Source organism: Triturus cristatus, chromosome 6 (genome assembly GCF_964204655.1).
Source record: "Triturus cristatus chromosome 6, aTriCri1.1, whole genome shotgun sequence".
Taxonomy (NCBI): Eukaryota; Metazoa; Chordata; class Amphibia; order Caudata; family Salamandridae; genus Triturus; species Triturus cristatus.
The window spans coordinates 531,968,084-531,980,952 of NC_140589.1; the positions used below are offsets into that span (position 1 = coordinate 531,968,084).

The 12,869-nt window shown below is 47.7% G+C and overlaps 1 protein-coding gene across 2 annotated transcripts in view; it reads left to right on the top strand.

Moving 5' to 3' along the window:
• Window positions 1-12,869, top strand: part of SENP6 (SUMO specific peptidase 6) — a 755,486-nt gene that overhangs the window by 731,782 nt on the left and 10,835 nt on the right. For both annotated transcript variants that reach the window (XM_085610971.1, XM_085610972.1), the window contains one exon: window positions 1,379-1,529. In XM_085610971.1, the coding sequence (XP_085467097.1) occupies window positions 1,379-1,529 (151 nt within the window). The remainder of the gene's footprint in view (window positions 1-1,378; window positions 1,530-12,869) is intronic.

Below are 12,869 nucleotides of genomic sequence, written 5' to 3' on the forward strand. Positions count from 1 at the left end.
AGGGGCTCAAAAAAAGTTGTGGAGATAAGGTTGGGGCGAGAAGGGGTAAAAGAATGGTATTTTCCATAGGCAAATTGAACAGCGATACACCCAAAATTGTTTAACAGAATCTGTGAGAAAGCCTGATCTTGATCCAGAAAGTGTTCTTTTTGTGATTTGGAGTAAACCCCTGCTGTAGTTTTTGAGAAATTAAGATTCGAAATGTTCGAGGCATGTGTGGATGTAGATACAAATGCTTTGCATGTCTGCCATCTAGTGTTAGGCTTGGATAATTACAAGTTGTTTTTGTTCGATGAAGTTATTCGAGTCATGAACTTGTGCGAATCCTCCTGTCTCCACTTTTCATTGGCAAGGAGAGCTTGATTCAATGTTATGGTGTCATAAGGAAGTAGGCTGGGAATATTGAATCCAAAATTTTGGCTTGTCACAAATATGAGACCATAATATCTAGGAACAAAATATCGAAAGGTAAGTTTGTATTAATTTTCTATACCCTACGCCACATATACTTACCTTGGTGTTAAATACTTATTTAGAGTATGTAGATGTGGTGTTAAGAATAGTTAATCCTTTACTCCCTTTGCCTACTTATCTGTTTAATGTTTTTTCCCTTGATATTGTGGTCATACTATTGTGCCCCATTGATATTTCAAATTCGATATTCCCTCCTGCAGTCTGGCATACATCCCTCAAAAATAACTGAGGCTGTCTGGCAGCTGCTAGTAAGAGCTTTGCTCGGATATGGAATCTGCTATTCTCCTAAAGAAACAGTGCATGTTTTTAGCTGTACTTTGTATTTGGACTACGTTTTTTCCTCTAAGCAAATGTGCTGTTTTGATCATGGGGGTTAATTGAACTGCACCATGGCGAGAGGGTGTTGCAAATATGTGTACGTGTAAAATTGTGAACTCTGGAAAAAATATCCTCCGTGTGAAATGAAAATGCCTAATCTCACTTTTTAAATGTGTTTTCTATTCCATGGATTTTAAGTGTTCTGGGATCTCCAGATGCAGTCAAGAATATTCTATGTTCCTGATTTCAGCGAAGATACCTACGATGTAGAATTAGCGTTAAATTGAAGTAAAATATAATTCTTTACTCTGTGTCAAATTGACAGTTGCTTTCCGAATTTTCAAATGGTGAACACCTTTATTAAGCTTGTAATATTCGGGCATTCTAAACGTTTTAACACATAGGTCCTTCTGTACTTCCAAGGTGGATTCTAATGAAGAATGAACTCTAGATTGCTTTAAACTTAATGTATGTGTAGCGTTTTGCAATTTGGGCAACCATATATTGTCTTTTAACTTCATCTTCAACTGTGACGTAGACAATGATGTAAAAATATAGTTATTAATCTTATACCTGTTGATTACAGATATTTAGAAGTAGAATGGGAAGTCAGGAAAGGGAGTAAAAGGAGTTTTTCGAAAGACGTCATGAAAGGATCAAATCCAAGAGTGCCTCAGCAGAACAACTTCAGTGACTGTGGTGTGTATATACTGCAGTACGTAGAAAGTTTTTTTGAGGTAAGTTAACATCATCTGTTATGGTGAACCTGAACACTAAATAACTGTTTTATTCTGCAACACAGTATTCAAGTGATATATAATTAAATTAAACAGATGGCTAGAAGATACCTGCAACCATAATTGTTTCTTTAAACTAATTAACTCTAAACGTACTTATATAAACCTATTTCCCAACAAAACTAAACTGGTATAAATGCAATAGGTTACACTGAAGTTCTCTGGAGGAGATGACTAACGTTGAGAATTGTGATTTGCCATTTTTTTCTTTTACTGTCTAAGATATCATCTGATCTTCTCCAGTATCACGCAGATTATCTTGAGTGCACAATCTATGTAATTAAAGTGAATGCTTTGTAACCAGCCTTGGCCCAACCCTCAGTGATGGCATTTAGGCAGTCACTTGGGACACGTCTCTACATGATTTGAATTTGGCAGGAGATCACCTCTCTTTTTGCTCTGAGTGTTTGACCCAAACACAGTTGTTTGAAGAGTATATTTGAGTGGGTGTGGTTGGTCATGGGAGAGTTGGTTGGTATTATTTCTTTGCAGTTGGGGTTCCCCTTTAAAGAAACTGTAAATGTTAACAAAAAATGGACGTTAACCTCTCTCAGCAGCTTGCATATGCTTTTCTACCAGTCATCTGTTGTCGCAGCCACAGGCCAGTCCTTCCTGGGTTTATAACTCGCTTTTTTCAGACAACCAGCAACTCTCCAGTAAAAACTCCTGGGGTCAGCGAACTCAGGTGCAACTCCGTTTGTCTAGTTTTGGTCTTCGGTGCTGCATGGTTGTGGTGGTAGCAACTTGAAGACTTTGGGCTACCGCCTTTCCCCAACAGGCTACTTTAGCAGTTGAATCGCTGTGTTGCGCACAGGAGGCCAGTCAGCTGGCCTTTGCAGTTCTTTTGGCTTGACTGGGCTCTGGATACAGCTTCTCCTTGAGCAGGACACGGCAGGCACATCCCCTCTCTTTGCTACCCAGCAGATGCAGTCTTCATCAGTGCAGCCTCTCATTGCTGGTCCCTTGGTGTGCAGCAAGGCAGTCCTTCTTCTGTCCTCCTTCCAAGTCGGTCGAGATCTGAGGTCTGGGTGCTCCCTTTATACTTAAAAAGTGCCCTCAGTGCAGATTTTGGTTGTAACCAATGGGCTACCAGGCTCACTCCCACCTGGTGACCACATCCTGTGGGGTGTGGCATCTGGCTATGCCAGGAAGCACCATTCTGCCCATTCCCATGAGGGCGAGATCCCTCTCTGTGTTCAGACCTCACTAGCCCACCCCGTTTTGCAGATACCTCAGGGATACCCTCCCCTGGGAAAACCAGTTTGGCAACTGGCTTCTCCTCTCTGCTTCCTGTAGCAGCCTATCTACCTCAACAGTGGGGCAGCCCTCCTTCCTGGTATTACACATCTGCCCTTCAAAGGCGGCTTCACTTTGAAGCCTACCTTTTGGGGTTAACACCTGTAAAGCTTCCTACAGGAGGGAGGCTACACAATCCTGGCCTGAAATCTGTTTGTCTCCTTCCTGAGTCTCATCAGCACGGCTGTCCAGGAGGTCAGAAAGCTGTCTAGTGGAGCATGCTCAATGTGTGCCTGGGAAGGCACAGGAGTTTTAAAGGCAACAATGTGCCAGCTTTTTTAAAGCTGCTCACTGCAGCGCAACATGTTACATTAATTTCCACTTGGGATACAAGTCAGGCTTAATGTAATGAGTTGTTTGAGAACTTGGAGTGCCACTTTGGCTGCACCTTTCAGGAGTTAGCACAGCTGAGGGGTCAGATTGTAACCCTGTACTCGCTGATTGGGTGACCAAGTCTTTTCATAGTAAAAACAGTAGTTTTGTGTGTTTTACCGTCAGTGCGTGCAAAGTACTGGTCCTGAGTACCCTTCGAACGAACTTGCCCTGGGTACCAGGGTATACATTTTTAACGAGTTCACAGGTAAGTTAGCCATTTCCAATTGGGTACAGCCAATTCGTCATGCACTTTAGGGTCAGGCACTGGCACTGAGGTCTGGTTAGCAATCCTCAATGCACTTTCCAAGTCAAAAAACTGGCAGCATCGGTCAAAAAACTTGGGGGTGACCATTCAAAAAGAGGGATTTATCCTCCCAGACAAAAGGTGATGAGCGACTAACCTTTTTTCTGGTGATGCTCATCATCTAAGTGGAAGATCCTGGAATGGCCATCTGCATTGGCATGGTCTGTCCTATGTCTGCCTTCTACTGTAAAGTTCATCTCTTGTGGACCATCTTAACAACTTGGTGTTTTTTCCTCTCATCTGCATCAGCCATTTGAGGGGTCTGTGGTCAGTTTGAACTTTGTAGTGAATCCCAAACAGGGAGGGCCTTGGCTTTTTCAGGGACCAAACCACAGAAAAGGCTTCACTCCCAATGGCACTCCAACGCCGCTCCCTAGGAAGGAGTTGCTTGCTGATGAAGGCAGCTGGCTGATCCTGACCCAGATCATTCACCTGTGACAACACTGCACATATCCCATATTCAGAGGCATCTGTCTGCACAATAAACTCTTAATTGAAGTGAAGGGCCTTCAAGATAGGTCCTGAGCGCAGTGCTTCCTTAAGATTGTCAAAGGCCTTTTGACACTGCTCAGTCTAGATAACTTTTCTGAGATGCTTTTTGGAGGTCAAGAAAATTAACGTTGCAATAATGGTACCATAACTCTTCACAAATCTTCTATAGTACCAAGTCAGGCCTAAGAAGGCTCTGACCTGGGTCTAGGTCTTAGGAAGCTCCCAAGCCAGTATGGTCTGGATCTTGGACTGGAGAGGTGGTCCACGGTCTCCACAAACTTGTTGGTCCAGGTACATAAGAGCCCTGCCCTATTTAGCACTTACGTACCTTGACAGTCAGGCCTGCCTGCTGCAATGCCTGAAGCACTTCTTTGAGATTGATCAGGTGATCTTCTCAGGTGGCACTAAATACAGCTATATCACTTTGAATTGAAAGTTGCCTTCAGGTGTGGAGAAAGCATAACACTTCTTGGCTCCTCGAGTGAGGGCAATCTGCCAATAACCTGATGTCAGGTCTAAGGTGCTCAGATACTTAACTGCCTCCAACTTGTCAATGAGCTCATCAGCTCCTAGAATGGGGTGGGCATCAGTCTTCGTTACTTACTTTAAAGGCCTCTGTAGTCCACACAGAACCTCTTCTCTGGTCCCCTCCCTTTGGGGTTAGGTTTGAGCACCTGTACCACTTGGCAGACCCATGGACTAAAGGAGGGCTAAATCATTCCCAGCTCCAGCATCTTGTCAATCTGAGCCTTGGTGCTGGCCTTGGCCTGGTCAGACAGTCTGTAAATGTTACTTTTGACAGGCAAGTTGTCACTGGTGTCCACATCTTGGGTACACCATGTTGTCAAACCTGGGGTCTTAGAAAACAGTCCAGCAAACTGCTTCAGCAAGTGTTATCAGTCCATTTGGTGCTGTGAAGGGGAGAGATCTACTCCCTCCGCTGTTGTCCTGGCTGGAAACCATTATGGAGGACTTTTGGTCATATCAGTGCTTGACAAGCTCCTGGCTGGCCACCAAATTTTTGTTTTCCCCTTTCGTGTACTCAGCCATTCTGGAGCGAAGGCCAAGCACATAGTCCACTATGTCCTGCTTAAGTTATTTGAGGGGCCTTTCCCATCCTTTCTTAATCAATATGAGTGGACCTGCTACAGGGCATCCAAAGAGCAGCTCAAAGGGACTAAAGCCAACTCCTTTTTGGTGGACCTCCCTGGATGCAAAGAGTAGGCATTGTGAGGAGAATGTCCCATCTCCTCTGGAATTTTTCAGGCAAACCCATGATCATGCCTTTTATAGTTTTGTTGAATCTCTCAACTAAACATCTACCCTGGGGCTGATATTGGGTGCTGAACTTGTAAGTCCTGCCATGTTTTTCCCACATTGCCTTCTGATATGCAGACATGAAATTTGTGCCCCTATCTTAAATAATCTCCTTGGGGAACCCAACCATGGTAAATTCCAAGGAGGGGTGTAGCCACTGCAGTGGCAGTCCCAAGGGAAATGGCATCAGGATATATGGTAGTATGGTCCACTACCATTAGGATGAACCTTTTCCCTGGAACTGTGGGTGGGTCTAGGTGACCATAAAGATCTATCCCTACTCTCTGAGAGTGTCCCAACCACAGGTAGTGCTATAAGGGGAACCTTTGGTTTGCCTCCTGCCTTGCCAGGTCACACAGGAGCGACAAAACTCCTTGCCTTTCTCATACAGCTGGTCCAGTAGAAGTGGTTGGCCAGCCTTTCCCAGGTCTTGGTCTCCCCCAGGTGCCCAGCCAAGGGGATATCATGGGCCAGGTTAACGAGAAACTTGCTGTACTGTTGAGGAACTACCAGTCTCCTGGATGCCACTAGTGCCCAGCCAAGGGGATATCATGGGCCAGGTTAAGGAGAAACTTGCTGTACTGTTGAGGAACTACCAGTCTCCTGGATGCCACTAGTTTGGGGTCCCTTGGCTCACTACACAGGAACCCTCCTTCCAGTATATCTTATCAGAACCACTGGTGTCCCCTTGTGACTTTTTGACAGCTATCTGTCGCAGGTTCTCTAGAGTCGGACAGGTCCTTTGTCCATTGCTCAGGTCCTCCTAAAGAGACCCTGTGCTGCTTGGAGTTCTGCCAGATCTGGCAAGTTTCCATGAGTCAGTTCTAAGGGCATCAGGCCATCCCCATGAGAGCTGGGCTCCGTCTGGGCCTCTGGGCCTTTTGACCTTTGTAGCCTGGGCTTTAGAGACCTGAGCCATAGTTTATTATTTTTTTTGTTGCTTTTATTGCCACAAAAAGAAAGAAGCAAAAATAGGAAATATAACAGCATTTCCAAATAAAGATACATCAGTAATCGTGTGCAGAGCGCAAAGGAACCTTTATAAAAAAGAAAGAAGGAAAAAAATGAAAAAAGAGAGGGAGAAAAAAAAAGGGAGACTGAGAAGAGAGAAGAGATATGAAGAGAAAGATGAGGATTCATACATCCATAATCCCAGTGATGGCAGGACCAAACCCTGCGCAGTTTTAACAGGGATCGGGGGCCTCTAGCTTTAGCCAATGCAATTTCAATTTCAAAAATCTCCCTCATCAGAGACCAAAATTCATTTATACTGGGAGGTGTGGCAAGTATCCAGGAGCGAGCTATACACAGACGAGCACAAGAAGCGATAATGGAGGCTAAGGGTTTCGTAAGGCACCCAGTGGCAGAAAAGAGCCCCAACAGCAACTCTTTCCCTGTGACCGGGCTATTGTAGCCAACCCAAGTTGTCAAAGCCAAAACAATGTTAGACCAAAAGTCCTTCAACCGAGGGCAAGTAAAAAACATGTGGTGTAAATCGGCAGCATATTCCTGGCATTTAGGGCAGTTGGTCTTAGCACTTGTTAAGTTGTTAGCCCATTTGGAAATTCGCTCGGGAGGTAATAGAGCATAAAGATAATTTTATGCTGTTGTAATTTTAGATTGACAGATGTTACAGCTGAATCAATAGTTTGAAGAGACTTGTATTTCCTCCCTAGAAATATCAGAGCCAAAAATCAGAATACGTTTTGCAGCGATTTGTGCGCCATCATCGCCCACCACCTCGATAAGTTATGATATATTTTGCCGATAGCTCCTCGCCCTCTGGTACCAATAAATACAGACAAGAATTCACATGGGCTAGACAGCTCAGATAGTCCCCGACCTCGAGTAAGTTAATCCCTGACTTGCAAGTATTTAAAAGAAATGGGATTGTGGGAGATCAAATTCTACTTTTAACGATAAAAGTTCGAAAACCCTGATCGTATTATAGCTGACCCATCCGTGTTATGCCCTTAGATTGCTATTCTTTCCTGATAGGATCGTGAAATATGTTAAGGAACAGAGGATTCCCCCATAACACTGTATATTGGTGCAAGTCGGCTATTGCATAGGGTTTACAAATTTCACACCATATTTTGGCGCTTGAAATAGTTAGGATCAGATGTTTGATAGAGTAAAACCCAGTATTTGGCCCACACGCCAACTGATATAAAAACCAATTGGGATTTGTATCAGTTCCTCTAAGTAGACTCTGTATCCGTCCAATAAATGCTGCCCAAAAGTATCATTTAAAATCAGGGGGGGTTAAATCCGCTCTGTATACATGAGTTTTAAGTGTCGAATAGCTCTTCTAGCCCGTCCATATCTCCAAATAAAGCTACCCAAAGCACTGTCTAGGCGTTTGAAAAAAGAGGATGGTACAATTAGTGGAATAGTACGGAAAAGATATAAAAACTTTGGTAAAATATTCATTTTCACCAAATTACACTGTCCGTAGATACTGAGAGGCAGACGGTGCCAACTCCGTAGCTTCTCCGTCACTTTCTTCAGTAATGGATCATAGTTTTTTTTTTAACAACAAATTTTATTGAGTTTATAACACCCAGTGGGCGAACCCCAGTAATCGGTATATAGACATATGACGAAATGTAGATACAAAAGATACCGAAGAGGACCGCACCAGAGGATCTGCGAAACATTCGATCCAATATCCCACCCCTCCCCCCAACCGTGCACCACACTTCCCACATGGAACAATAAATACATACACGATCACAAAACTATGTCCACTGCCACAGCCAATGAGCACATTAGATTGGTGAGTCATTGATGATTAGCCTTTCAATAAGGTCTGGATTCGCTGACTGAAAGGATGGATAAGTCAATACCCCAGTTTGGTCCAATTCTTCCCATGTTTCTGCGGGCAACCCCATGCCTGAAACACCGCCACTTCAGCTGACATACATTTATCTAGGGCTGTTTTCCAAGCCGCCACCCCGGGGAGAGAGGAAGACTTCCAATGCTGCGCAATGTGGCGCTTGCCTAAGGTGAGACCGAGGAATAGAAGGTGCCTCTTGTATCTGTTTCCCCCGATGTCTTCCGTGCCATGAAGAAGTATTAGTCGAGGATCCTTCGGGAGGTCCCAGCATAACACCCGCCCCAGACAGGACAGCACCCCCGACCAAAAGTGTTGTAGTGCAGTGCAGCTCCAGACCGTGTGAAGAAAGGACCCGTTGTCAGAATAACAACGGAGTCAGGTAGGGGACTGAATAGCTCCCATCTTCCAAAGGTGAAGGCAGGTGTAATGTACTCTGTGAAGATACTTAAACTGAATCAACCTGTACCTAGAGGAGACGGCGGCATACCTGGGACTGGCAAGGGCCTCAGTCCAGTCATCGTCAGTGAGGGCCGGTAAATCCGCCTCCCACGCTGCCCTAGTCCAGTGTATGTGTGTCTTGGAGTGTTTTGTCAGGGTCTGATATAGTTGGATTTTGTGTCCTCCCAGATCCCCCCCATCAACAGTCTGCCCTCTAGTGGTTGGAATTCGGGTAAGGACGTAAGGTTCTTTATCAGGGGGACAGGGCATGGCGGAGCAGAAGATACTTGTGGAACTGGGACTTGTGTAGGTCAAACTCCTCCTGCAGCCTCTGAAAGGATTTAAGCGTGGGCCCGCACATCACCTAATGTAGATATTCTGATAGTATCCCATCTATGGAACCCGGGTAGAGTGGAGACGGGCCGGAGGTGCGTGCCCCGCCAAAGGGGAGTCGTGCCTGTCAGCATACCCCACGGACCGGGATACACGTTTCCAGATCTGGATTACCGTACGGCAGGCCGGGGGAAGAGCCTCCAAGGACGAGTTACTGTATAAGAGATCCAATAGTATTCTGCCAGGAAGAGCCGCTCCACCGCATAGGCCGGATCAGTCAGAGGGTTGTACCACCATTCATTAATGACTAAGAGCTGAGACGCCCAATAATACGCCTGTATGTCTGCTGCTGCAATGCCACCGCATAAGGTGGATTGGATCCAGGTCGCTAGAGCCACCTGGATCGCCCCCCCCCCCCCGAGGAATCTATTTAAGAGTGCATTGATTTGAAGAAACCACGACGGAGGAATAGGATACGGGAAGTTCTGCAGCTAATAAAGCAAGCGCGGCAGGGACACCATTTTGAATATAGCGGACCGGCCATATAAGGATAAGGGAAGGTGGGACCATACCGTCGTCTCCTCATGTACCGCCGGGGGCTATGTTGCGCGACCACGCCATGGTGGGCCATCTAGTGATATGGACACCGAGGTATATGAACCCCTTGTTCGCAATGACCAGCTGCGAGGCCCAGGTTTGACTCCCCTGTTAGCCGCATATGGGGAAAGGATCGACTTGGACGGGTTGGCATGTAGTCCTGTTGTTTCCCCGAACACCCGCAAGATCTGAAGCACCCTCGGTCCGGTGACCCCAGGGTCGGAAAAGAAGAATAACGCGTCGTCAGCATAGAGTGCTATCCTGTCTGAGCACTGAGGCGACCAGACCAGTCCCCGATAAACCGCATCCAAGTGTACCTACGCAGCCAGTGGCTCTATCGCTAAGCGGAGAGAGGGGGCAACCCTGTCTGGTCCCCCTGCGGATGGGGAAGGAGGGAGAACGGTAGCCGGCCACACGAATCGAGGCTGTAAGATCTGTGTACAGCAATTTAACATATGCGCAAAACCGGGGCCCCAGGTTGACAGCTTCCAAACGTTTAAAAAGATAGGTCCAACACAGGTAGTCGAATGCCTTGTCGATGTCAGCTAGCAGGACAGCTGCAGGGCGTCCCAGACGGTGGGCCTCTGCAACAGCATTGTGCGTGCGCTGTATGTTATGCCTGGTGGAGCTTTGCAGCATAAAGCCAGACTGGTCTGGGTGAACGAGGTCTAGAATGCAGGTGCGGAGGCGATCAGCTAACACCTTCCCCAGTAATTTCAGCTCAAAGTTTAATTGGGATATGGGGTGGTATGAGCCCGGGGCCTCCGGAGGGCGACCCGGTTTGAGAAAAACAATTTCGGCATGGCGCCAGTCCGGGGGCAAGATCTCCTACTCCAACGCCTGGTGCAACGCGCCAAGAAGGTGGGGACCAACGGTCCCCATATGGGGGCGCATAAAATCGCAGGGGAACCCGTTTGGGCCCGGTGCACGGCCCGGGTGTGTATTGGTGAAGGCCGCCTCCAGCTCCTCCAAAGAGATGGGCTTGTCGAGAACATCTCGCTGCTCATCAGAGAGGCGCTTTGGAGGGATATCTAAGAGAAAAGCATCTATAAGCGGTTCAGCAAATCCCTCACAATCACTGTATAGGGCAGCATAGAAATCTGCAAAGGCCTGCACCACTGCCCCCGGGGAGGCGCACATGTCGCCGACAGGGGACCTCAATAAAGGGACTTGCGTCGGGGAGGCCCTTGCTTGACATAGTCTGTGGAGCATTGGACTAGATTTATCGGCCCATTGATATATCCTGTGCTGAGTTGCCAGCCAGGCATCTTTGGCATTGTCCGTGAGCAGCTCGTGCAGCTGCTGTTGGACATGGAGCAGGTTGCGGCGGGCACCGGCGCGTGAGCCCTCCACTAACGAGGCCTGGAGAGCAACCTGTCTATCTTCTAGGTCTTGAATCCGCTTTTCCTCAGTGCGATAGCTGATATCAGCCCCCCCCCCCCGAATCGTAGGTTTAAAGGCTTCCCACAATATTATCTGGGATTGAGTGGACCCAGTGTAGAAAGCGAAATAATCTGCCGTGGCTCGATGGAGCATCTCCTGATATCCGGAATCTCTAAGGAACCAAGGAGACATGCGCCAACGATATGAGGGACGACTGGTCTGCATGCGGAGTTTGAGCTGAATGGGTGAGTGATCGGACAAGCCACGTGGAAGGATAGAGGTATGTGACACCCGGTGCAGGTAGCTACATGGGAGGAACATGTAATCTAGACATGAGAGGGTGGGGTGTACGGATGATGCATATGTAAATCTAGCTTGGGATGAAAGGCCCGCCATGTGTCCGCCCAACCCAATGTATGCGCCAAGATGTTAAGTTTAGACCTAGGAGGAGGGTTGGTCGAAGGTCATGCCCGCCACCTATCCGGGGGAGCCATTACGTCATTCCAGTCCCCACCGAGGATAGTCAAGCCATCGGGCATCAGTCTGTCAATGAACATCTGACCGAGAGGAGGTGGGGCATATATGCTCCCAATTGAAATCTGTTCCCCAGCCAGGGTGCCTGAAACGGCCGAAAAAGCGGCCACCTGGGTCAGACCAATGCTGAGTAACTTGAAATGGGACTCGGCGGTGAATAAGTATGGCTGTACCACGTGCCCCCCTAGAGAAGCCGGAGTGGTACACCATGGCATATCCATAGCGAGAAATTCACAGGGCCTTGTTGCCTAGCATGTGAGTAACGTTTTGCCAGGTGCAGTTCAGCTCCTCTTTTAATCTTATTCAACAAGCCCTGTCTATTCCAGGACACGATATTGAGATCTCCTAGAGGTGTGCCATTAGCTGTGTGTGTCATGAACCATCGGTGGGGTGTAGAGCAGAGGACAATGTGGACATATGATCGTGGTGCGTGCATCATAAAGAACAATTGTGAAACAAATAGCAACTTCCCCCCCCCCCAGCCCCTCCCACCTCCCCCCAAACCCCTATACATCCTAAAACATGGAGTACCTGCCGCGGAGGAATCTCGTTCTGGCCCCCAAACGTGAAGACCCTGGCGGACCTTCCAAGGGATCCCCCCGCCCCCCAACATTACCCATGAGAACTCAAAACAGGGAAGGCGTGCAAGACCCGCTCCCTCCAGGGAAAGAGCAGCAGTCCCTAGCTCATGGTGGCAGGATATTCTGGCATGTAGCAGCAGCCAACAGGCTCCGTAGTCGAATGAGACAGGGAAGAGTCAATACACCAAAGCATGTCCCATCCTCGGGCAGCCTCAGTCTGCAGAGTCTTTCTTATTCTGGGAGTGCCAGTTGGAACGGGATCGAAGTCGTCGATGAGTAGCGTCTCCACCCTGCCGGCCATTCCGATGCGAGCCTTGAGAAGAGTCAGAGTCTAAAGGGAACGTAGAATGTGGCTTCAGGTGTCCACGCGAATACCTCCTCCGGGGTATCAAAGAAGTACGTTTTTGAATTGTAGATGACCTTCAGACGGGCCGGGAACATGAGCGCATAGGATAGGTTCAGATCGCGCAGCTGCCGCTTGGCTGCAACAAAGGATTGACGCTGCTGCTGGACAGTCCGGCTGTAGTCCGGGAAGGCCATGATGGGATGGGACTCAAAGACCATTTTTTCCTTGTGTCCTGGCAAAGCGAAGAATGGCATCACAGTCAGCGTGATTAAGAAGGCGAGCAATAACCGGTCGTGAGCGCTCCCCCGGCGGCGGCGGCTTGTTCAGGGCGCGATGGGCCCTCTCAATCATGAAGCAGGAAGAGATGTCTGCGGGTAGCAGCGCCTTGAGCCAGTCTGAGAGGAAGCCACCCATCGAGGATCCCTCGCAATCCTCCGGAAAACCC